Raw genomic sequence first — 26,632 nt, 5'->3', positions numbered from 1 at the left:
GCCCCCACTCTCTTCTGGCTTGTAGGTTTTCTGTGGAGAGATCTGCTGTGAGTCTGATGGGCTTCCCTTTGTGGGTAACCCAACCTTTCTCTCTGTCTGCCCTTAGCATTTTTTCCTTCATTTCAACCCTGGTGAATCTGATAATTATGTGTCTTCGGGTTGCTCTTCTTGAGGAATATCTTCGTGTTGTTCTCTGTATTTCCTAGACTTGAATGGTGGCCTACCTTGCTAGATTGGTGAAGTTCTCCTGAGTAATACCCTGAAGAGTGTTTTCTAGCTTTGAATCATTCTCTCTGTCACATTCAGGTACACCTATCAAACGTAGATTAGGTCTTTTCACATAATCCCATATTTCTTGGAGGCATTGTTGATTTCTTTTCACTCTTTTTTCTCTATTCTTTCCTTCTCATTTTAGTTCATTGAGTTGATCTTCAATCTCTGATATTCTGTCTTCTGCTTGATCAGTTCAGCTATTGAAACTTGTATATGCTTTGTGAAGTTCTTGTGCTGTGTTTTTCAACTACATCAAGTTGTTTATATTCTTTTCTAAGCTGTTTATTCTAGTTAGCATCTCATCTAACCTTTTTTCTAGGTCCTTAGTTTCTTTGCATTGGGTTAGAGCACGTTCTTTTAGCTCAGAGAAGTTTGTTATTACCCACCTATTGAAGCCTGTTTCTGTCAATTCATCAAATTTATTCTCCATCCATCTTTGATCCCTAGCTGGTGAGGAGTTGTGATCCTTTGGAAGAGGAGAGGCATTCTGGTTTTTGGTGTTTTCATCCTTTTTGTGCTGGTTTCTTCCCATCTTAGTGGCTATATCTACCTGTGGTCTTTGTAGTTGGTGACTTTCAGATGGGGTCTCTGAGTGTATGTCCTTTTTGTTGATGATGAAGTTCTTTCTGTTTCTTAGTTTTCCTTCCTACAGTCAGGCTCCTCTCCTGCAGGACTGCTGGAAGTCCACTCCAAACCCTACTTGCCTGGGGATCACCCGTGGGGACTGCAAAACAGTAAGGGTTGCTGCAGATTTCTTCTTCTGTTATCTTTGTCCCAGAAGGGTACCTGCCAGATGTCAGCCTGAGCTCTCCTTTAGGAGGTGTCTCTTTGGGTATCCTGGAGTCAGGGAACTGCTTGAGGAGACAGTCTGTCCCTTATAGGAGCTCAAGTGCTGTGCTGAGAGCTCTGCTGTTCCGTGCAGAGTTGCTGGACAGGTACTTTTAAGCCTCCTGCAGCGGAACTCATAACCGCTTCTTTTCCCAGGTGCTCTATCCTAGGAAGGTCAGTTTTATTTATAAGTTCCTGTCATGCTGCTGCCTTTTTTCATAGATGCCCTGCCCTGCATGGAGTAGTCTAGTCACAGTCTGCCAGTAGAGATGTTGCTGAGCTGCTGCAGGCTCTGCCCAGCTGCTGTTTGAACTGCCTCGGTACTGGTGAATTGCCTCAGTAGTGGCGGACTGCCTCGCTAGTGGTGGTTGCCCTTACCCTCACTGAGCTGGACCGTCCTGGGTCCAGCTGCACTTGCCGCAGAACTCTCAATCCAGAGCATTTCAGATTGCTTGTTTTGTGTGGGCGGTACTCCCTGTGCCAGATTGCCTGGCTCCCTGTCTCTGCCCCCTCTGTTTTGAATTGAATGGGCATCTCTGTAACCCAGGCGTTCCAGGTGCCAGTTGAAATGGCTGTCCAGATTTGTGTGAATTTCTGCATGCCAACCTGGCACCGGCTGAAACTGCTGTGCTGAAAACGTGTGGTACTTTTTGGCCCAGGAATCTCCCAGTCTGTGGGCAGTGAAAATTTGTTTGAAAATGCGGTGGGCACTTACCCTTTATGTTCTTGCTGGGAATTGCACTCCCGAGCTGTTCCTATTTGGCCATCTTGGGTCCTCCCCCACTTATGTTTAAATCTGTAATCCAGTTTGAGTTGATTTTTGTTTACGGAGTGAAATACCAGTTCATTTTTGTGTTTCTTCATATGGGTATGAAGTTGTCCCCAAACTATTTATTGAAGTGATGTTCCCTTCTTGATTGTGTATCCTTGGCACATTTGTTGAAGACTAGCTGACCATAAATTTGTGAATTTGGGGTTCTCTAATCTGTTCCATTTGTCTTTTATGTGTGTTTTATGCCAGTAGTATGCTGTTTTAATTAGTACAGTTTTGCTGTATATTTTGAAATTCGGTAGTGTGATGCTTCCAGCTTTGTTCTTTTTGCTCAAGATTGCTTTAGTGATTCTGGGTCTTTTGTGGTTCCTTATGAATTTTAGGATTTTTTCTATTGTTATGAAAGTTGTCATTGGAATATTAATAGGTATTGCATTGAATCTGTAGATTGCTTTGGGTAGTATGGTTATTTTAATATTAATTCTTCTAATCAGTGGGCATGGGATATCTTTCCATTTATTTATGTCTTCAGTTTCTTTCATGGATGTTTTATAGGTTTCCTTGTACAGATATTTATTTTTCTTGGTTAAATTTATTTCTGCTTTATTTATGTATGTATTTTTGATGTCATTTTAAGTGGAATTTATTTCAGATTTCTTTTTCAGATAGCTTGTTGTAATGTATAGAAATGCTACTGGTTTTTATATGTTGATTTTGTGTTGTGCAACTTTACTGAATTTATTTGTTCTAACAAATTTGTTCTAAAAAATTTACTGAATTTATTTGTTTTAACAAGGAAACCTATAAAACATTCATGAAAGAAACTGAAGACATAAATAAATGGAAAGATATCCCATGCCCATTGATTAGAAGAATTAATATTAAAATAACCATACTACCCAAAGCAATCTACAGATTTATTTGTTTTAACAAATAAATTTACTGAATTTATTTGTTTGGTCGACTCTTTAGGGTTTATTATGTAAAAGACAATGCCATCTGCAAACAAAGACAGTTTTACTTCTTCCTTTCCAATTCGGATGTATTTTATTTTCTTTTTATTGCCTAACTGCTCTGGCTAGAACTTCTAGTACTATGTTGAGTAGAATTGGTAGGAGTGGACATCCTTGTCTTATTCCTGATCTTAGAGGAAAAGCTTTCAGTTTTTCATTGTTCAGTATGATGTTAGTTGTAGGCTTGTGATGTACGGCCTTTATTCTGAGGTTCATCCATTCATTCTTTCTTTCTCTTTTCTTTCTTTCTTTCTTTCTTTTTTTTTTTTTTTTGAGACAGAGTCTCACTCTGTCACCCAGGCTGGAGTTCAGTGTCATGATCTCGGCTGACTGAAACCTCTGCCTCCTGGTTGAAGCTATTCTCCTGACTCAGCCTCCTGAGTAGCTAAGATTACAGGCACGTGCCATCCTGCCCAGCTAATTTTTATAGTTTTAGTAGAGATGGGCTTTCGCCATGTTGGCCAGGCTGGTCTTGAACTCCTGACCTCAGTTGATCCACCTGCCTCAGCCTCCCAAAATGCTGGGATTCCAGGCATGAGCCACCATGCCTGGCAGAACAATGTTGAGAGTTTCTAGCATTAAAGAATGTTGAAATTTGTCAAATTCTTTTCCCCAATTTCATAAAATAATTATGGTTTTTGTTATGTTTATGTTTTTTGTTTGCTAATGTTGTGTAGCATGTTTATTGATTTGAATATGTTAAACCATCCTTGCATTCCCAGAATAAATCCTACGCGGTCATCAGGAAATATTCTTTTAATGTGCTCCTGAATTCAGTTTGCTAGTTTTTGTTGAAATTTTTTGCATGTATGTTCATAAAGGATATTGGCCTGTAATTTTCTTTTCTTGTGGTGTCCTTGTCTGGCTTTGGTTTCAGGGTAATGCTGGCCTTGTAAAATAAGTTTGGAAATATTCCTTCCTCTTGAAGTGTTGGGAAGAGTTTGAGAAGGATTCCATTAGTTCTTTAAATGTTTGGTAAAATTCAGCTGTGAAGTTATCAGGTCCTGAGCTTTTCTTTGATGAGAGACTTTTTTTCAATCTCCTTGCTTATGATTGATCTTTTCAGATTTTTTATTTCTTCACAATTCAGTCATGATTGTATGTTTCTAGGAATTTGTTTTTTTTCTAGGTTATTCAATGTGTTGGTGCATGATTGTTCATAGCAGTCTCTTATAAAACTTTGTATTTCTGTGGTATCAACTATAATGTCTCCTCTTTCATTTCTGATTTTATTTGATTCCTCTTTTTCTCTTAGTCTACCTAATGGTGTGTTAATTTTGTTTATCTTTTCAAAAAACCAACTCTTAGTTTTATTTATTTTTTTCCATTAATGGTATTGTTTCAGTATTTCATTCATTTTTGCTCTGATCCTTTCTATTCCCATTCTTCTGCTAACTTTAGACTTAGGTTGTTTCTCTTTTTCTAAGTCTCAAAGTATAACATTAGGCAGTTTATTTGAGATTTTTTAAAAAATGTAGGCATTTATTGGTGTAGACTTGCTTGCTATAAATTTCCCTCTTAGAACTGCTTTTTCTGTGTTGCATACATTTTGTTATGTTGTGTTTACATTTTTATTGTCTCAAGATACAGTTGTTTCTTGGTACACATTGGGGATTGGTTCCAGGACCCCCACATACAGCATAGCCAAATCTCAAGGCTTGACCTATACTCAAGTCTTGCCATTGGTCCTGCAGAATCCACATATAGGAAAAATTGGCCCTCTGTATATGTGGGTCATGAATACTGTATTTTCAATCTGTGTTTGGTTGAAAAAGATCTGCACATATGTCTACCTGTGCAATTCAAACCTGTGTATCTTAAGGGTCGGCTGTATTTTAAGTACTACTTTTTATCTATTATTGACCTAGTGGTTGTTAAGGAGCATGTTGTTTAATTTTCATGTATTTATGAATTTTCTAAAATTCCTTCAGTTATTGATTGATTTTTGAGTCCTATCCATTGGAAAAGATACTTGATGTCAGTCTTTTTAAATTTGTTAAGGCTTGTTTTGCAGCTTAACATAGTATCTGTCCTGCAGAATGTCCTGTGTACATTTGAGAAGAATGTGTATCCTGCTTTTGTTGGATGGATTATGTCTGTTACATCTATTTTGTTTGAAGTCTGGTTTGAGTCACTGATTTGTTGTCTGGATGATCTATCTATTGCTGAAAGTGAAGTATTGAAGTTTCCTAGTAGTATTGGGTTGCCACTTAGCTCTCCCTCCAGAGAGCTAAATTAATTAATATTTGTTTTATATATTTAGGTACTCTAAATTGGCTGCATATATATTTACAGTTGTTATATCCTTCTGATGAATTGACCCCTTTACCATTAATGCCCTTTTTCATCTCTGTTTTTACTGTTTTTGATATTACATCATTTTGTCTGATGTAAGTATTGCTACCCTTGTTCTCTTGGTTGCCATTTGCATGAATGTTTACTCGTATTTAAAGGAATTACTGATAGGGAAAGACTTACTGTTGCTATTTTGTTTTTGCCCCTTCTTCCCTTGCTGCCTTCTTTTGATTACTTTTTAATTAAAAATCAATTATGGATACATAATAGTTGTACATATCACATGGGGTACCTGTGGTATTTTGAAACAAGCATGCAATGTATAATGATCAAATCAGGGTAATTGGGATATTCATCACCTCAAGGATTTATCATTTCTATGTTAGGAACATTCCAACTCTACTCTTTTAGCTATTTTGAAATATATAATAAATTATTATTTTTTTGTAGTATTTTGATTCTCATTTTCCTTTGTGCATATTCTATAGCACATATATTGTGACATTTTTGTAATTACATAAAATATTTTATAAAGTTATAGAAATCTATTTTAAACTGATAACTTCAATCACAAAAACTCTACCCCTTTATATTTCTTCCTCTCCCACTTCATGTAATTGATGACACAAAATTGCTTCTTTTTATATTGCATATCATTAACACAGATTCATTACTTTTTATGCTATGCTTTTAACATTCTAACAAGACTAAAAAGTGATTTTCACACTCACAGTACTACAGGATTCTCTATTTATCTATAGACTTATCTTTATTATTGAGTTTTATATTTTCGTATGGTTTTGTGTTGCTATTTATTTTCCTTTCTCTTCACCTTTTTTGCTTCTCTGCCACTTTTATTTTGAATATACTGTCTTTGAGTCCACTAGTACTTTCTTTTACCTCATCATGTTTGTTGTCGAATCCTTCTAGTGAATCTTTCAATTTAGCATTACAGTTTTCAGCTCCAGAATTTCTGTTTGGTTCTTCTTTATAGTTCCTTTCTCTTTGTTGATATTCTCATTTTGTTCATGTATCATTTTCCTGATTTCTGTTAGTTGTCTCTTTGCATTCTCTTTTAATTTTAATTTTTGAATTCTTCAGCAATTTGTATATATCTGTTTCCTTAGGGTCAATTTCTGGAGATCTAGTTTGTTCCTTTAAATGTGCCATGTTTCTATTTCCTTGTATTATTTGTCATTTATTGTTGGGATTTTGGCATTTGAAGAATTAGCTGCTTTCCCAGATTTTGCAGTCTTCTTTTATACAAGGACATATGGAAGCCTCTCATATCTTTTATGGGGATGTGTCCTCTGTGAGGTTTTTTTGTGCAATCTCCTAATTATTGTGGTTTGGCTGGTTTCTAGTCAAGAGCACCCTCAGGTGTCTGTCTGTGATACTGTGGTCTCTCTGACATTTTTTTTTTCTTCACTTTTTTTTTCCTAGTCAGTCTGTGCTTATACTTTTTTTTTTTTTGACACGGAGTCTCACTCTGTCACCCAGGCTGGAGTGAAGTGGTGCAGTCTCGGCTCACTGCAACCTCCACCTCCCAGGTTCAAGACTTCCTGCCTGAGCCTCCTGAGTAGCTGGGACTATAGGCGTGTACCACCATGCCCAGCTAATTTTTCTATTTTGTGGTAAACAGGGTTTCACCATATTGGCCAGGCTAGTTTCACCATATTGGCCAGGCTGGTCTCGAACTCCTGACCTTGTGATCCACCCACCTCAGCCTCCCAAAGTGCTGGGATTACAGGCATGAGCCACTACACCTGGGTGGTCTCTCTGACATTTTAACCATTTTTAAGAATATACTTAACTGACATTAATTACATTCTCAGTGTTATGCTACCATCACCCCTGTTTCTAGTATTTTTTCATTACCCCAAACAGAAACTTTGTACCTATGAAGTAATACCTTACCATTTCCCCTAACCCTAGCCCCTGGCAACTACCATTCCAGTTTGTATCTCTTGCAATTTGCCTATTCTGATTATCCCGTGTAAGCAGAATCATATAATAGTTGTTCTTCTGTACCTATTTGTTCTTTTTTGCCTGACTGTATGTGTTAATGGAGATACTTCTTCCTTTCCTGTTTAGGTGCCTTTTATTTCTTTTTTAGTTGCTCTGACTAGATCTTGTAAATAGATCTTCTAGTACTATGTTGCATAGCAATAGTAAAAGCAGATATTCTTTCCTTATGCCTCATTTTAAGAGAAATGCTTTCAGTTTCAATTAAAGAATATTTAAAATTTCCTCATGTTCTAGATGTCATCTTTCATATTGATTATTAGAAGTCTTTAAAGCAGTCCCTGATAACTGTTTTTAGATTTTCAGCTTTCAGTAGTCAGAGTACTTATACACAACCTTGGGAAAGACAGTTTCTCATGTGAGATCTATTTTTTCTGATATTAATACAGCAATAATTTTTCTTTTTGGTTAATATTTACATCATATCTTTTTACATGCAACTGTGTCCTTATGTTTACTCTTGAAAATAGAAATTCTAGAATTTTAATTTTTAAAAACTATTTGTCATTTTACTGCAGACTGTAATTCATTTAGCTTGCTGGTCATTATTAATAGTTTATTATTTTGTGATTTCATCATTTTTCTTTTTCTTTTTTTCTTTTTTTTTCCCTATACCCAACTCCTCTTGTATTCTTTTGGGTTGATTTGGTTCTTCTCCTGCCACATTTCACTTTCCTCCTGGGCCAGTGTTTAGTCTTATTGGAGGGTTAACCCAGATATATAGATAAGATCTTTTTTTAGAGATAATTCTAAAATTTAAAAAATGCATATGTAATGCCTAAAATTAACATATTTACTTTTCTTCTAAATAATATAAAGACTTTAGAATGCTTTAATTCTGATCACTTCCTCCCTATTAGTAGGCTGTTGTTTAGTATTTTCATTCGTTTTTAAAAATTCTACAATATAGATGTGACTATTGAATTATGAAATGTTTGTTTAGATTTGGGATGTCATGCACCAATTTAATGAATTGTTAAGAGGGTAGACCGTGAACCAAACTGCCCAGGTTGAGCACTGCCTTTGTTACTTTGTAAGCTGTGACTTTAGGCAAGATTCTCAAACTCTATATACTTGTTTCCTCATCTGTAAAAAAAATAAAAAATAAAAAAAAATACTAATTACAAATGACTTGTGAAAATCAGAGGGATTAGTATGTGTGGAGCACTGAGAATTGCATCTGGCACGTGTGAAATGCTCCTTGAGCTTTAGCTATTTCCCCTGAGTTCATTGTCTGCTTTCCTACTTTATTGAATCAGCTTATCCTCCTGGCATGTGTCTTTTAGAAGTTCCCTTAGTGAAGGTATTTTGATAGTAAATTCTGTCAGTTTTTGTCTTTTCAGAATGTTTTTGGCTGACAGCTTTTTTTTCCTAAGAACTTTAAAAAGACTAGATTTTAACTTCCTTTGTTGCAATTTAAAAATTGTTACTCTAATTGCTGCCGTAGATAATGTCTTTTCCATGTGGTTTTTTCTTCTATATCTTTAGACTAGTTGGTGTAGATGTGGACTTAAAAAAAAAAAACTCCTTTGCCAATAAGTAGAATTCCTGAACCTGATTTATATTTTTCAATTCTGGCAAATTATTAGCAATTATTTCTTTAAATATTGCCTCTGTCTCATTATCTGATTAACTCTTTCATGCATTTCCTGCATGTTAGACTTTTTACTATCTTTCTGTTTCTTAACCTTTCTTCGATATATCCAGTTATTCTTGCGTATTCCATTCTGATCATATTGGATCTACCTTCCATTCACTAGTCTACTAAACTATGCCAAATCTGATATTTAACTGACTTGTTGAATATCTAATTTAACTAGTTTTATAGTACATTTCATTTCTGTAGTTCTACTTAGTTCTATTTCACATCTGCCTGGTTGTGATTTTTTGTTACAGTTTTATTATATATTTTAAAGCTTTTATTTCTTAAAGCATATTCAAACACCTATTTTATGTGCTCTATCTGGCCATTTTAGTATGTATGCCCTTGGTGGGTTCTCAGGTTTATTTCTGCTGACTCTTGTGATAGCTCATTTCTTAGTACACTTGTGATATTGACTGTAAACTCACATTGTTTGCAACTTTATATTGGAAATAAATATATTTGAGTCCTGAATTATAGTGGGTTTCTCCTACTAAGAGTATTTATTTTTCTTTGCCAGTTGCTTGGGGGCATGGTCAATCTTTGATGTCTTTAAACAGAAATTTTTGTTGAATTTTTTTCTTTTTTTTTTTTTGCTACACAAATGTTATGAACTCTGGCCCCCATACTGTTATGAGGATGGGTGTATGGTAAGAATTTCTTTGTGGAGACTATTTTTTTTAGTTCCCCGTCTATCAGCACCAAGGCAGAGTATCACCACTGGCCTTCTCTGGGGCAGGTATTTGTTTTTCTAGTTAACCCATGGGATATCACCCTTCATATGCTGAGGCTTCATATAGGTCCTTGTATTATACACCATTCCATCCAGCTCAGGCCCCAGGTTTTGCGTCCCTTATCTATGTGTTGTTGAAAACACATACTGCCACCTACCAAGGATAGGAAGATGTTCACAGGACAAAGCAACTCCGTAGTTTGGACTCTTTCATACCTTCTTGGGTTTTTTTTTTTTGGCCTGTAAGCTGTTTCTTACTTCCCACCAACTCAGCCAAGTATTTCAAAATACCTTTTAAGTACTATAGCCAGCATTTTAAATGCACTATACTGGGAATTTTCTCTGGACATTTGGTCCAGTCTTTGCAAGAAATGAACATGTACTTCATTCTTTTTAGTAACTGCATACTGTTCTATCTTATAAATTTACCAGAAATTTAAAAATAGGTTGTTTCTAGTCTTATACCATTAAAAAATGTGGCATCAAGCACCCTTGTAAATAGGTCTTTGCATACATTTAAAAGTATATATCAGATAAATGCCAAACAAGGCTAAAAATTTTTTAAATTGATTTTATTTTTAATTGGCAAATCATAGTTGTATACATTTATGGGTTCAGCATGATGTTTTGATTTATGTAAATAATGTAGAAATGATTAAATCAAACTAATTAACACATCCAGCATCTTGCTTGCTTATAATCTTTTTAGCTTGTTCTCATTAATTTATTTTTAATTGACAAATAATAATTGTGTATATTTTGGGGTACAGTGTGATTTTTTTTTTTTTTTTTTTGAGATGGATTCTTGCTCTGTCACCCAGACTGGAGTGCAGGGATGTGATCTCATCTCATTGCAATCGCTGCCTGCCGGATTCAAGCAGTTTTCCTGCCTCAGCCTCCCGAGTAGCTGGAATTATAGGTGTGCACCATCATACCTGGCTGATTTTTTTTAAGAGATGGAGTTTTGCCATGTTGGCCAGGCTGGTCTTGAACTCCTGACCTCAAGGGATCCACCCACTTCGGCCTCCCAAAGTGCTGGGATTATAGATAGGCGTGAGCCACCACGTCTGGCCACAATGTGATGTTTTGGTCTATCTATACCTTATTGTAAGATTCAGTCAAGCCAATTCCATACCCATCACCTTACCACATTGTCATTCCAAAAGTGGACTTCATCCCTTTAGAAAGTGCTGCTCCTATGGCTTGTGGAAAGAGATGGAGACATTTTGTTGCATTTTTTTCTCCATTTTCACAGTACATATAAATCATTCCATGGGGAAAAATTTGCAGATGATAGACCACCTGTTCTATGGTAGAGGCCAGAGGGTGTTCAAGGTCTTTTCCACCATTGTGCATTCTCTTCCCGTCATAGAACTTAAGGAATTAACAGTAGATAGTAAAGAACATCTTGGTTAAGGTCACTTCATTAGTGATTCAGTAATTCCATCTGATCTTCCTAACGTCTTCTAAAGTAATGTGATATATAAAAAATACTACTTTTACTTTCTTATTTGGGGCTCTTATACAGTTTCAGTTTGTTGTAAATGTCAACTGCTTCATCAAGGAAGAATATCATGAATTTCAAAGTCAAGGATTCTAGATTAGTGGTATTTATAGTGTTAGATACTGTATAGATTTGGCAATACATTTTGGAAGATTTTATTTAAAATACATTGACGTAAGAAATATGTTACCTTTTAATTAATACAGTTGATTTGAACCACATAGTACTTTGGTATTACTGAATTAAAAAAATACCTTAAAAGAATTAAGTATTCCACATTCAATAGTAAAGATATGTCAAACAAAATGTTTTAAACTGTCAGCATTATAAATAAATACAAGTTGAACACCCCTTATCTGAAAATCTAAAATGCTCCAAAACCCAAACTTTCTGAGCATCAGCACGATGCCACAAATGGAAAATTCCACACCTGCCCTCATGTGACGAGTTGCAGTCAGAATGCACTGTTGAGCACTTATATGTGAATACATGTGAGAAAATGATTGCTTACCAGTAGCATATAAATTCAGAGTCAGGAGTGATGGTGATGCCAAACAACCACAGATTGTCCACATGAGGGGCTGAGTGACACCTTTGCTTTCTGATGGCTCAGCATACACAGACTTTGTTTTATGCACAAAATTATGTAAAATATCGTATAAATTACCCTCAGGTTATATGTATAAGGCGTATATGAAACATCAGTGAATTTTCTGTTTAGACTTGGGTCCCCTCCCCCGAAATATCTGATTATGTATGTGCAAATATTCTAAAATTGGAAAAAAATCTGAAATTTGAAACTCTTTTGGCTCTAAGCATTTCTGATAAGGGATATTCACCTGTAGTGTGTTTATTGATTTTAAATATTTGGATTTCTATTATAGAAATCATAGTTATGAGCACATTGTGTTAATAACTTTATTATTTTTTCTTTTTAGCCTATATATGCAAACAGATTTCCAGTACCAACCTATGCAGCCAAGCAACCTCAACAGTTCCCATCAAGGTAATAAGAAAATTTGCTTAGATTTTTTGACCAGAATAAAACCCACGGGTTAATGTCTAATAATTTCCGCTATATTTTAATGTAATTTAGTACAAGGTATTTATTTTCAACAGTTTACAGGAACATGATTTGCAGAAAGGTTTTAAAATAACTTTTATATAAATTTTGTCATATTGGTATAGGGTCAAAATGAAATGTTAAAGAAGCTTGAGCAATACATAGATTCTGCCGCCACAGCTTTCATGTGCATACGATTCAGAAGCAAGGTCCTTTGAGATAACCAGCAGTAGGAAACCAGATGGGTTAGAACAGCCTTCCTGTCAAAAACAGCTAAAAAAGCTGGACAATATAAGAAACTGTGTGTTTGAAGGCACAGACGACTGAAGAAGTGAGGAATTATGGGGAATTATGGGGGTAAGGTCAGGAGAGGAGGAAATCTAGAAACGATCCCAGCTTTGGGGCCACTTTTCCTTCCTGGTTGAGTTTACCTGTTCTGACAACAGACAGGCTAGTAAGCTGAGGAGAACTTTCTACAAACTCACAGGGCAGAGGGCACAAAATTTGGAACCCTGCCAAAGAGGAGGCACTCTGGTAAACATCCCAGATTTGGTGCTGGGACCCAGAAGTAAGAGTGAACCAGACCTTCAACTGATTTCTACAGTTTCTTATGTTTTGCTCATGATCGAAAAAGCCAAGTGTAAAAGAAAATAAAATGTGACTAAAACCAAGAAACAATAGACCATAGAAACAGACTGAGAGGGTATTCAGTTAATAGTGATTAGACCTGGACTTTAACTATGATGTCATGGAATTAAAAGTAAAGATTGAGAATTTCAGCACAGAACTAAAAACTTAAAAACAAAGGTTATCAATGGAAATTCTAGAACTGAAAAACACAAGAACTGAAACCAGAGACTCAATTGATGGGCTTAAAATCATCTGGAAGGAAGATAATTTATTACTTCATTTCGTATTACATAAAATGCATGTGACCCTCTCACCCCACAGCCTTTTAAATTACAATTGCATTGCAACTCCAGGGACTGTCTTCATATGTATTCTTTTTTTTTTTTTTGAGATGGAGTTTTGCTCTTGTGGCCCAGGTTGGAGTGCAATGGCATGACCTTGGCTCACTGCAAATTCTGTCTCTTGGGTTCAAGCTACTCTCCTGCCTCAAGCCTCCCAAGTAGCTGGGATTACAGGCATGCACCACTTTGCCTGGCTAATTTTGTATTTTTAGTAGAGATGGGGTTTGTTCACGTTGGTCAGGCTGGTCTCGAACTCCCGACCTCAGGTGATCCGCCCGCCTCAGCCTCCCAAAGTCCTGAGATTACAGGAGTGAGCCACTGCACCCAGCCATAATCTTTATTATACAATAAGAATACGTTGAAATCCAACTGAGGATCAGGGGAAGAATATATAAATTGGGAGGGAGACATTCACCAGGTAGTGTTCTAGTGTGTTACTGGAGTAGAGGTGTATTAGAATTGGATGATGAGGCTAGGAGAGGGTGTCCACAGGTGGAAGTATGAGGACTGAGATGGACAGGTATAGAAGTCATAACACATTTAATTCTCAGAGTGGATCTCATGTTGAGAGAGCTCCCTTATGTTGAAGGAGCTATAAACAGCTAGGTTTACACCTACCAGTAATTTGCTGCCCTTAAATTCTAGCAGCACAAACAAGTGCTTGATCACTTAGTGTCCTCACTTGTCTTTTACAGTTTATCTTTACCATTTCTTGTGCTTTTATTTTTTGAAAAACAAAACAAAACATGTAAACTAGAACCTTCATATAACATTGTTGATTGTGGAGTAGCATTATTTAAAGTAGTTATTCCATTTTAGATTCTAATTAGAGCCCTTTAGCCATTGAATATCACCTTAATACTGATCTCAGAATGTAAAGTACCCTTTCCTATTGTCAGAGATGCTGAGGATGGTATTATGTTGAGCTTGTAATGAATATGGCATTAATTCATCCAGTCTAAACACGTTATTAACTTTTTTTCCCTCACAGGCCACCTCCGCCACAACCGAAAGTATCATCTCAGGGAAACTTAATTCCTGCCCGTCCTGCTCCTGCACCTCCTTTATATAGTTCCCTCACTTGATTTTTTAATCTTCTTTTTGCAAATGTCTTCAGGGAACTGAGCTAATACTTTTTTTTTCTTGTTTTCTTGAAAAGCCTTTCTTCCTGTTGCAACTATGAATGAAAACAAAATATCACAAAACAGACTTTACTAACACAGATAAACAGAAACTGAGTGTGAGAATTGAGAAATACAAGGAAATGCAGTAAAGCCAGGGAATTTACAGTAACATTTCCTTTTCCATCATTAAATAATTATTCAGTCATCATGAGGTTAATGCACTAATCATGGATTACGTTATTTTGAACATATCATTGTGATGATTTTCAAATTAACTGTATTGGTGTAAGATTTGTCATTATGTGTTTAAATGTTATTCTGAATTTTTGACCTTAGTTATCATTAATGTAGTTTCTGATTAAACATGTGATAATCTAATACCTGTGAAAACTGACTAATCAGCTGCCAATGATATGTAATGTTTTTCATCTTGCACGAATTAATAATCATCATACTCTAGAATCTTGTCTGTCATTCAGTACATGAATAAGCAAATATTCTGTCTTCAAAAGAATGCACAAGAACCACAATTAAGATGTCATATTATTTTGAAAGTACAAAATATACTAAGAGTGTGTGTATTCATGCACAGTTCTTCGCTTCCATTTTTATGATCTTTCAACTATAGATAATTCTTAGAGAAATTAATATTAGAATTTCTATTATGAATCATGTTAAAGCATGACATCCTTTCACAATAGCACTATTTTAAATAAATTATAAGCTTTAAGGTACGAAATATTTAATAGATCTAATCAAATATGTTGTTGATTCATGACTATAATAAAGCAGGAGCAATTATAAAATCTTCAATCAATTGAACTGTTACAAAACCACTTGAAAATTTCATGAGCACTTTAGGTCTAAAATCTGAACTTTCAAAGCTTGCTATTAAATCATTTAGAATGTTTACATTTACTAAGGTGTGCTGGGTCATGTCTTTGTCGACACTAATATTTTCATAGAAATTAGGCTGGAGAAAGAAGGAACAAAAGGTTTTCTTAAATATGTACAAAAAAGTTACTGTGGTATCTATGAGTTATCATCTGAGCTGTGTTAAAAATGAATTTTTACTATGGCAGAAATGGCATGGATAGTAAAATTTTAAGCACTAAAAATGTTTTCATAACCTTTCATAATAAAGTTTAATAGGTTTATTAACTGAATTTCATTAGTTTTTTAAAAGTGTTTTTGGTTTGTGTATATAAACATATACAGATACAACATTTACAATAAAGAAAATACTTGAAATTCTCTTTTGTGTCTCCTAGTGGCTTCCTACTCAACTATTTATAATCTTATTAAAAAGTTGTAATTTTAGATAACAATCCTAGTCAAACTTTTACAGATATTATCTCACTCATTTTTCAGACTTTTGCCAAAGTGTGCACAATGGCTTTTTGTTATTAAAGAAAAACAGATTAGTTTTGAAGAAGGCAAAAATTTAAGTTCTCTGAAGATAGCATGTTATTTGAACGATCAGGTGTACATATTAAACATTGTGAGCAATCTCAAATGAAGGCCCATCATTTCATTGTAAATCTCTGAATGAATATAAGATTCAAATGTTCGTCCCTTTCATGTAGCCTCAGTTTTTGCAATTGTAATGCTTATCACTGAAATTTTACAGTTGGTAATGTATTAACTATGTAACTTAACACTTTTCTTGAAATTAGATAGTTCCTTGGATCTTTGACTAGAAAGTTTTTAAAGAGTGTTGGATCTGAACTTCTTTTACTTTGATGTATTTTAAAATATACTTTATGTTTTTACTTTCTTGGTTATGGATGCCATTTCAAAATTTGAAAATAGTAAAGGACATCCTTTCTATCATCAAAAAGAATAAATAAGGATAAATTATATGCAAGTTTGACATCTCTAATTGACTCCAATGTGTCAAACTGACCTTGTTCAGGGTATTGCATTCTTCCTATCAAGCCTGTGTCTGTAACCATAGAGTTAAGCACAATTTGATTTAATAAAATCTGATTTTCTAGACCCAAATCAGATTTTATTAAATTTCATGAATGTTTACCAAAACCCTACCATTTTTTCAGGCACTGTGATATCTAAGTTCTGGATAGGATATGTTTCCTGACTTAGAAGTCATCTTCTGTTATGAAGAGAGCCTTACACACATGTTAAGAATAATACAAAATCAGCCCTATTAAAGATACAAACTGGAAAGGTTGAGGAGTGAGAAAGAACAAAATATAAGAACCAGAAATTCATTCAGAATACTTATCACTAATCGATGAATTGAAGCATTTACTGTATTTGTTACAAAGCTAGGTGAAATTAGCTGTGGCTCAGCAGCTGCCTAAAAGCAGTCTTAGCCTAGCATTAGCTGTTCCTATTGAGATAAAAGCTCAGTGTATTTTTTTGTTGCCATGTGTACCTGCGCGCACGCATGTGTATGCGTATGTTTTTCTGAGATGGAGTTTTGCTCTTGTCACCCAGGCTGGAGTGGCACAATCTTGGCTCACTGCAACCTCCACTTCCTGGGTTCAAGCGATTCTCCTGCCTCAGCCTCCCCAAGTAGCTGGGATTACAGGCACCCACCACCATGCCCACCTAATTTTTGTATTTTGTAGTAGAGACGGGGTTTCACCATGTTGACCAGGCTGGTTTTGAACTCCTGACCTCAGGTGATCCACCCATCTCGGCCTCGGTAAGTGCTAGGATTACAGGTGTGAGCCATTGCGCTGGGCCTGTTGACTTGTTTTTGTTCATGCTATTGATTTCAGGCATAGATTGCCCTTTTAAAACTGCGTGCATCCATAAAATCACGTTGGTGATTCCTCAAAGACCTAGAGGCAGACATACCATTTGACCCAGCAGTCTTGTTACTGGGTATATAAGGGAGGCTCGCTTGAATCCAGCAGTTCGAGACCAGCCTGGGCAATAGTGAGCACCCAGGAAATGTCTGGGGCAGAAGAGCACACGCTGAGTGTGAATTAGTGTGTCAGTTGTTAAGGTCCATCAACGCAAAGCGAAAAATTAGTGGAAGACGACGAGCTCGATCGCGACAGAGGGCGCTGGGTGGTCAGATGGCTCCAGCAACCACGCGTCTGGGGCTTTAGCCTCGGCGCTAAACACACAGAGCACCCCGGGCTCCCAGGCCTCCTGAGAACGCTGCTCCATGAACGCGCGGCGAGCGGCCCCCGGCGTCCGCGCGTCCCCGCGTCTCCGGTAACTCCCGGTAACTTCCGGTAACTCCCGGCGTCCCAACGGCCTCCAGTTGGCAGCCCCGAAGCCGCACCATGTTCCGCCTCTGGTTGCTGCTGGCAGGGCTCTGCTGCCTCCTGGCGTCAAGACCCGGTGAGCCAGCCTAGACCCTGACACTCGTCCCGGTGCTCACACTGCGGCCCAACTCCCTGCAAAGCCCGGGGCCCTCCCTGCCTGGGTCCCTTTGGCCCTGTCATCCTGGCAACGGGGCCTTTTCCGGGGGAGTGGGCGCCCCGTCCGGAAGGAGAAGACTCAGGGCCCTGCGCCGGGGCTCGCGCCTGTAATCCCCGGGCTTTGGGAGGTCGAGGAGAGCAGAGTTTGACCTTGGAGTTGGACACTAGCTTGGGCAACACAGCGAGACCCCATCTCTACAAAAAAGTTTTAAAAAATGCTTCGAGGTGGTGGCGCGCACCTGTGGTCCCAGCTACGCTGAGGGAGGAGGACCACGTGAGTCTGGGAGGTGGAGACTGAAGTGAGCCGAGATTGCACCCATTGCGCTCCAGCCTGGGCAACAGAGATCTTGTCTAATTATTAAAAAATTTAAAAAAGTTTGCGACGGAGTCCCTGCTGTCGCCCAGGCTGGAGTGCAGTGGGCTACAGAGGGAGACTCCAGCTCATAGTTCTCCAGAACTATGAGGAAAATCACTTTCTGTTGTTTAAGCCATGCCGTCTATGCTATTTTGTTATGGCGGTAGGATCTGACTAATGTATTAATTAACAGCAAAATGATTGAAAAACTATAAAAGTTCATTAGTAAGAGAACTGCTAAATAAACTGTAAGTACCTCCAAACAATGCAAATGGACCACTGTGGAGAGGCAGGAAGTGACACGATTCCCGCTGACAAGAATCAGAATAGTATGTAAAAAGAGAAGGAAAATAAGGGCATATCCAGACATTTTACTTGCATGCACACCTCCCCTGTGATACTGTAAATTTTTGAGAACTCTGCCTACTCTCCTTCCTATCCTGTTATAATTACCTCTGCAGCATAGCAGAGGTGTGGTCAAGACCAGAGTGTCAGCCTGGTTAGAGTGGGGTGAGAGTTCTCTTCCTGGCTTGTAAACAGCTGCCTTCTCCCTGTGTACTCACAGGACCCTTTCTTCGTGTTCAGGGAAAGAGACAGCAGGAGCAAATTCTCTGATGTCTCATCTTATAAGGGCATGAATCCCCTCCTGAGGGTCCCACTGTATGCCTTCATCAAACCTTGATTGCCTCCCAAAGGCCATAACCAAATACTGTCATATTGGGGGTTAGGGAGTCAACACAGAATTTTGTGGGATACATTCAGTTCCTAACACATACAAAATTTGAATGCAGTGGTTATCAAAGTTTTTGGGTTCCGAACTCCTTTATACATTAACAATTATTGAGATTCTCAAAGAGCTTTTGTTTATGTGGATTTATATCAATGTTTAACATATTAGAAATTAAAATAGAAATGTAAGAATGTGTATTTCATTAATTAAAAGTAACAACCAAGTGTGGTGGCTCACACCTGTAATTCCAGCACTTTGGGAGGCCGATGTGGGTGGATCACCTGAGGTCAGGAGTTCAAGATCAGCTGGCCAACATGGTGAAACCCCATCTCTACTAAAAATACAAAAAAAATTAGCCAGGTGTGGTGGTGCACGCCCGTAATCCCAGCTACTCAGGAGGCTGAGGCAGGAGAATTGCTTGAACCCAGAAGGCGGAGGTTGCAGTGAACCAAGGTCATGCTATTGGACTCCAGCCTGGGTGACAGAGGGAGACTCTGTCTCAAAGAAAAAAAAAGTAATATGCCTTTTATTTGTTAACATAAGTATCACATTTTCAAAATAAAAATATATTTTCCAAACAAAAAATATTGAGAAGAACAACATTTTTGTGAATCTCTTTAATGTCTCCTTTAATAGAAGACAGCTACTTCTCATTTCTGGTTTTGCAGTCAGTCTCTTGCTATATATTTCATGTGATGTATCTGAGGAAAATCTAGCCTATGTAGTTGGAAAAGGACAAGGAAGAAATAATTTTACCTTTTTTTTCAGATAATTAAAGGTATTCTTTGTATACTACACCAAAACTTGACCAATGGTAAAGTTTAGTTGCAATGTAGAACATATCAATGAACTTTTCTTAACATGCTGTATTAAAATTCGTTATCTATCTTGAACTCTGGTATGTTACCCATGTATTTTTAAATATATTATTTTTTACTTTAAATTGTTGTAAAATACACATAAAATTTACCATCTAACCTTTTAAAAAATATTAATAGGGCCGGGCACAGTGGCTCACGCCTGTAATCCCAGCACTTTGGAATGCTGAGGTGGTTGGATCACCTGAGGTCAGGAGTTTGAGACCAGCCTGGCCAACATGGTGAAACGCTGTCTCTACTAAAAATACAAAAATTACAGATGTGGTGGCATGTGCCTGTAATCCAAGTACTCAGGAAGCTGAGGCTGGAGAATTGCTTGAACTCAGGAGGTGGAGGTTGCAGTGAGCCAAGATGGCACCATTGCACTCCAGCCTGGGTGACAAGAGCAAAACTCCATCTTAAAAAATAAAATAAAATAAAAAATAAAGAATATTATAAACTTTATTTTTTAGAACACTTTTAGGTTCATAACAAAATTGAGTTGAAAGAGTTCCCATATAGTCCCTGTTCTCAAATATATACAACCTTTTCTACTATCAACATCTGGCACCATGACATACATTTGTTACACTTGATGAGCCTACACTGACACACTGCTATCATCCAAAGTCCACCGTTTGCATTAGGGTTCATTCTCCATGTTGTACATTCTATGGTTTTGAAAAATGTACAATGACATGCATCCACCACTGTAGTATTAAACAGAATAGTTTCACTGCCCTAAAAATCCTGTGTGTTCTGCTTATTTATCCCTCCCTCCCCGTTGCCCGTGGCAATGATTCATCTCTTTAGTCTTCATAGTTTGGCCTTTTCCAGAATGTCATGTATTTGAATTCACAGAATATGTAGCCATTTTAGATGGACTTTTTAAACTTAATAATATGCATTTAAGTTTCTCCCATGTTTTTCATGGCTTGATAGCTTATTTATTTATTTATTGAGATGGAGTCTCACTCTGTCACCCAGGCTGGACTGCAGTGGCAGGATCTTGGCTCACTGCAACTGCCACCTCTCGGGTTCAAGCAATTCTCCTGTCTCCGCCTCCCAAATAGCTGGGATTACAGATGCCTGCCACCATGTGCAGCTAATTTTTATTGGTATTTTTAGTAGAGATGGGGTTTCACTATGTTTACCAGGCTGGTTTTGAACTCCTGACTTCAAGTGATCTGCCTGCCTCGCCTCCCAAAGTGCTAGAATTACAGGCATGAGCCACTGCACCTGGTCACTTATTTATTTTTAGTGCTGAATAATATTCAATCATCTGGACCTACCACAGTGTATTTATCCACTTACCTACTAAATGACTAAATGCTTCTAAGTTTTGGCAGTTATGAATAAAGCTGCTATAAACATCTATGTGCAGGTTTTTGTGTGGACATAAGTTTTCAACTCATTTGGGTAAATACTAAGAAATGCGATTGCTGGATCATATGTTAAGAGAATATTTAGTTTTTAAAGAAACTGCCAAACTGTCTTTCAAAGTGGCTGTACCATATGCATTCCCCCAGCAAAGAATGAGAGAACTTCTGTTATTAATGTTGTCAAATTATAATTATATGCATAACTACAAGTGCAAGAAATTCTGCCTGTCCTTTTTTTTTTTTTACTACAACTCAGAAGAGAGAATTTAAACTTTTGAATGAAAATGGCAGCACCAAACTGCTGATGGTCCCATCAGCTGAGGGACCTTGCTCAGCAAGTTGGGGACGGCATTTTCACATTAAGCAATCACTCCTCAGGTCCTCCTCCTTCCAGCCCCTGACAGCCACTGATTGCTCTGGATTTACCTGGCAACCACCGTCCCTTTGGATTTACCTACTCTGGGTATTTCATATAAATGGAATCATACAAAATATGATATTTTTTGTCTGGTTTATTTCACTTGCATAATGTTTTCAAGATTCATCTCTATTGCAGAATGCATTAGAACTTTATTCCTTTTTATGATGAATAATATTTCATTATATATATTCACCCCAGTTTGTTTACCCATTCATCAGTTGATGGACATTTGGTTATTTCCAACTTTTGGCTGTTAGGAATATCACTGCTAGGAACACTCATGTACCAGTTTTTGTGTGTACATATGTTTTCATTTCTCTTGGATATGTACTTCAAAAGGAAACTGTTAGACCCAATGGTATAGGTATATCTGCTGCAGGAGCAGTGGGGAACAAACCTCTTGAACACCGAACTGAGGAAGGAAGTGGCTTTTTATTCAGCTGGGAGCTGCAGGGGACTACAGCCTCATTTACTGAGCTCCCCGAGCTGCAGTTTATCTCCCCTTTTATAGACTTACAATGCTAAAGGGGAAACTGAGGCAGAACTATGTCATTGTCCATTTGCTGGATGTCTGATGTTACAATCTTTTAGCTTCACTGATTTGTTAATTCATATGCAGCGAGAGAAGGGACCAGCAAGTGAGGCGGGGCTTACAGATACAAGACAGAAGCAACAAGCTGTTTATTGACAGAAGTGTTTCCAGGAGGGAGCCTGGTCTGTGGAGACATGGGGTCATGAACCAGTGTCGGGCTCCATCAGGCAGAGATAGCATTCATTTGTAGCTCTTTCAAGGTTAACAGATAGCAGAGACGCTGGGAACTAAAGAGGGAGTCATTTTCTCAGCCCTCTGATATTTTATTTCATTTTTTTCCTTTTTCACTCTCCTTCCCAGCTGGAAGTTGTGGGGAAAAGGTGAAATTGAAGGAGACGAGGGGGTCTCCCCTCTTATGTCCATTTGCTCTTCTGGACTTTATTGTCCCCCAGTAATGAATTGGCTTTTCTGGGTCTTTTACCTCCTCATGTAAACAGTAGAATCTGTTGGTTGATATCCACAAAATAGCTTGCTGGAATTTTGATTAGGATTGCCTTGAGATAGAAAGAAGTTGAGAAGAGGCTGGGCACAGTGGCTCACGCTTGTAATCCCAGCACTTTGGGAGGTTGAGGTGGGTGGATCACTTGAGGCTAGGAGTTCAGGACCAGCCTGGCCAACATGGTGAAACCCCATCTGTACTAAAAAATACAAAAATTAGCTGGTCATGGTGGCACATGCCTGTAATCCCAGCTACTTGGGAGGCTGAGGCAGGAGAATTGGCTTGCACATGGGAGGTGAAGCAGTGAGCCAAGATCACACCACTACACTCCAGCCTGTGACAGGGCAAGACTCTGTCTCAAAAAAAAAAAAAAAAAAAATAAGAACAGATTGGGAAGAGCTGCCATCTGATGGAGTGGCAGTGACTACCTACAATGTTTTGTTGAAAATGATTCTGAGGCTTTGCCTAGATTTAGTATGAAAACTATGATACCTACTAGATTTTTTTTTTTTTTTTTAGATGGAGTTTTGCTCTTGTTGCCCAGGCTGGAGGGCAATGGCATGATCTCAGCTCACCACAACCTCTGCCTCCCAGGTTCAAGCAATTCTCCTGCCTCAGCCTCCCAAGTAGCCGGGATTACAGGTGCGTGCCACCATGCCTGGCTAATTTTGTGTTTTTAGTAGAGACAGGGTTTCTCCATGTTGGTCAGGCTGGTCTTGAACCCCAGACCTCAGGTGATCCACCTGCTTCGGCCTCCCAAAGTGTTGGGATTACAGGCGTGATCCACCGCGCCTGGCCTATACCTGCTAGATTTTTGAAGTGACATATTCATTTATGTATTAGTCTTTTCCTAAGGTGGGATAGTTGAGGCCAAATTTGGCTTTGCATCAGAATAATCTCTGGATATTTCTAAACATATAGATTTCTGGATCCAAATCCTGAAACTTTAAAAATAATTATTAACTTGTTAATAAATTTTATTTAGTAATATGTGATTCCATTAAAAATGAAGTAAAAGGGGCTACCCAATATGTTGCCATCTTTCCTGGTTATCAATTATAGTTTTAAGGAAAACAACTATGTCAGTTTGATGGTCCTCTTCTGAACTTTTCTCTAGATACTTAGATATAAACATGTGTAAATATAGACATATATGGTCCTTTTGAAGTAAATCATAAATGATGACAGCATATTGTATAAATTTATGTATATCTATTTTTATATGTTTTAGATATTAATCATTTTAAGTTTTCTATATCTTGCACAAGTTTTCTTCAATCTGTTGTTGATCTTTTATTTGTGGTATCTGGTTTTTTTGTGCTAAGTTTATCAACACTTTCTTATGGCTTCTGCATTCTCTTTTGCCTGTTAAGAAGGCTTCCTTTGATGCAATGAGACCAAATAGTATAGACAAATAGTCTCCCATACTGTCTTAAAATTATTTTACAACTTTAGAAAATGTAGACTTTCAGTCTTTCTAATATTTTTATAACTTTGTACATGAAATCTCATAATCCACATTTTGGTGCTGGATAGGAAACTGTATTTGTATTTTTCCAAATGGATAATGAATACTGAATTTCATATCATTCCCCCATTCATTTGAAATGCCACATTTAGTAGACATTAAACTATCACTGCTCCCCCACCCCCAAAGGACACAGGTAGGTGTCAGTTAGAGACCTGTCATGAGTATGAGGATACACTGAAATGGTTTAAATAAATAGAGTTTAGCAATGGGACTATTTACAGAGATGTGGGCCCCAATAATTCACGATGAAACGCACAGACTAGTAATGGTAGAAAGCCATATCGTATGTGTTGAATTAATTGATTGCAAAGATGACGATGGCCTGAAAATCTCCTCCATCCTTGGGTGTGCTTCCTTTTTGCAACATTTCTTTGTCATTCCTCCCATTGAGAGGTAGAATGTATTTCTTCATTCCTGAATCTCGTTGGCTTCATGACTTGCTCTGACCATTTGAATGTGGCAGAAGTGTTTTGAGACTTCCGACTCTCTGCCTCAAGAGGCCTTGCAGCTTCCGCTTTGCTCTATTGAAGCACTGTCCTGACTGCTATTGTTTACCCATTCATCAGTTGACGGACGTTTGGTTGTTTCCAACTTTTGGCTGTTAGGAATGATGCTGCTAGGAACATTCACATACCTGTTTTTGTATGGACATATGTCTTCATTTTTCTTGGATATGTCCTTACAAAGGAAACTGTTAGGTTCAATGGTATAGGTGTGTCCATTTCCTCTTCTGGACTGTGTTATACCCCAATAATGAGTTGGCTATTCTGGATCTTTTACCTCCTCATGTAAACAGTAGAATCTGTTGGTTGATATCCAACAGCTTGCTGGAATTTTGATTCGGATTGCCTTGACATAGAACAAGTTGGGAAGAGGCTAAGCATGGTTGCTCATGCTTGTAATCCCAGCACTTTGGGAGGCTGAGGTGGGTGGATCACTTGCGGCCAGGAGTTCAGGACCTAGACTAGGGTGATAAGAGGGTGTGTGAATTGGAGATGAGTCAACCTAGGCCTTTCAGTCAAATGACATGAGTGGGGTTATCTTAGTCTGTCTTGCCCTAGGCGAGCTGCCAGTTGACTGCAGCCACCTGAATAACCTTGTGAGTGTTAGTACAGTGGGTACTGCAGGGTTTCCTGTGTCATAACACTGAAGCAGCAGGACAGTGTCATCTGTATCTTGGACTTCCTGCAGAGTCTTCTCTTGTGCTGAGTCCTAGTCAATTTTGACAGCTTTACAGGTCACCTGATCAACAATTCAGGCTCTCACACCCCCAATCAGCGTGTATTGTCTCTGAATTCAGAAAGGCCGATCACTCGTTGTGCCACTTTTTTTTGTGGCGGGCTATGCAAGGTGTAGCCACTAGCATCTCACCTTGTACAGGATATCTCAGCATGCTGTAACCACCAGACTCCGAGAAACTCTGCAGTTGTAACTTTCCCTTATACCTCCATAGGTTCCTTTACCACATTCTGGCATCATGTATCTTACTAACCCATCCAGGGTACTTGCTACTTCTTGCTCACTAAATACATTCCCATGACATCTTCAATATCATGCGACTTGACCAGCATGAAGTTCTAATGGGAAATCAAAACAGCCTGTGTCCCTTTGTGCTATGACAGGACAGTTGACAGCTTTCAGGGAAGGTGGTGGAAAATGTATTATTGTTCTTGCCAGATAAAGGCAAGTTAATTCTTATCACCATTGCTGATTGGAATTGAAAATAACATTTGCCAGGTCAGTAGCTGCATATTAGGTATTAACTATATTGATTTGTTTCAACAAATCAAGACAATGGAATCTGTACTTTTTTCATGAATCAACTGTAATAATCACATGAACTAACTAATGAGACTGTAATTTCAAGGAGCTAGTTCATTTTACAGATATGATAATTTCATTCTCCATTGACGGATCCAGGCCATAGTTTATCCCTTGGTTTATATAAGTCCCCTATTCTGATCAATGGACCATGCTGGTATTTTGAGTCCTCAAGGTTAGTGTCAGTTCAGAGTCAGTAAATGAAACTCCTGCAAAGCCTGGCTATTTCCCTTCCCCAGGGCATAGCCATCATGGTAAAAGGACACAGGACACTACGGAGGAGGCTCCGGGGAAGATTTGCAGTATATTCCTGTGGTTTCATGGCATGATCCTTCCTGAAGAGGACTCTCTTCCTCCTCAATAAAAAGGCGGCAAGCCTTTGAACTAGGTCGGGTGTAGGAACCACGTAAGGGGCTGTGAGTCCTCGTGCTGATTGCATCAGTTTCTGCGCACCAGAGGCTGCAATTTTCTTGACTAGTCTGCTCATCTAGTTCATTCTTAGGGACTCTGTGATCAGTTAGATACCACCAAGGATCTCTGTAAGTGAAGGCATTTTGTTTTTCACTCCATTCTTGTGGTGTCTTCTGGTAATTGTGCTCATCTGTCTCTGAGAGTCAAGGGTTACCACCTGTCTTCTGTTACTTCAGGATTCCATAATTTCCAGTCAAAGCAAGGAATCATGTTTAAAACCTTTTTTTTTATAAGTTTTATTTTGTTTTATTGTTCTTCCAACTTTAATTTTAGGTTCAGAGGTACATGTGCAGATTTGTTACATGTGTAAATTGCACGTCACTGGGGTTCTATGTACAAATTATTTCATCACCCAGGTAGAGTGAGCATAGTACCTGAGACGTAGTTTT

The 26,632-nt window shown here is 38.0% G+C and overlaps 2 protein-coding genes and 1 long non-coding RNA gene across 4 annotated transcripts in view; 2 read left to right on the top strand and 1 right to left on the bottom strand.

Annotated features, from left to right (window-relative positions):
- The window catches only part of ADAM9 (ADAM metallopeptidase domain 9), a 115,845-nt gene extending 100,346 nt beyond the window's left edge, over positions 1-15,499 (top strand). For both annotated transcript variants that reach the window (XM_032288141.1, XM_032288140.1), the window contains 2 exons: positions 12,024-12,091; positions 14,111-15,499. In XM_032288141.1, the coding sequence (XP_032144032.1) occupies positions 12,024-12,091; positions 14,111-14,191 (149 nt within the window). In that variant the 3' untranslated portion in view covers positions 14,192-15,499. The remainder of the gene's footprint in view (positions 1-12,023; positions 12,092-14,110) is intronic.
- LOC116558313 lies at positions 10,357-16,815 on the bottom strand. The gene is made up of 2 exons (XR_004271953.1): positions 16,742-16,815; positions 10,357-10,445 (listed from the first exon to the last, which is right to left on the bottom strand). It is a non-coding gene; the product is annotated as an uncharacterized LOC116558313 (long non-coding RNA).
- A 69-nt stretch (positions 16,816-16,884) lies between these two features.
- Positions 16,885-26,632, top strand: part of ADAM32 (ADAM metallopeptidase domain 32) — a 170,973-nt gene continuing 161,225 nt past the window's right edge. The window contains exon 1 of the mRNA XM_032288017.1: positions 16,885-17,564. Within this exon, the coding sequence (XP_032143908.1) occupies positions 17,507-17,564 (58 nt within the window). The 5' untranslated portion in view covers positions 16,885-17,506. The remainder of the gene's footprint in view (positions 17,565-26,632) is intronic.

This window comes from Sapajus apella, unplaced genomic scaffold (genome assembly GCF_009761245.1).
Source record: "Sapajus apella isolate SASKATOON/1434 unplaced genomic scaffold, GSC_monkey_1.0 scaffold21, whole genome shotgun sequence".
NCBI classification, from domain to species: domain Eukaryota; kingdom Metazoa; phylum Chordata; class Mammalia; order Primates; family Cebidae; genus Sapajus; species Sapajus apella.
The sequence above is the reverse complement of the archived record's forward strand: the minus strand, read 5'-3'. Positions and strand labels throughout refer to the sequence as shown.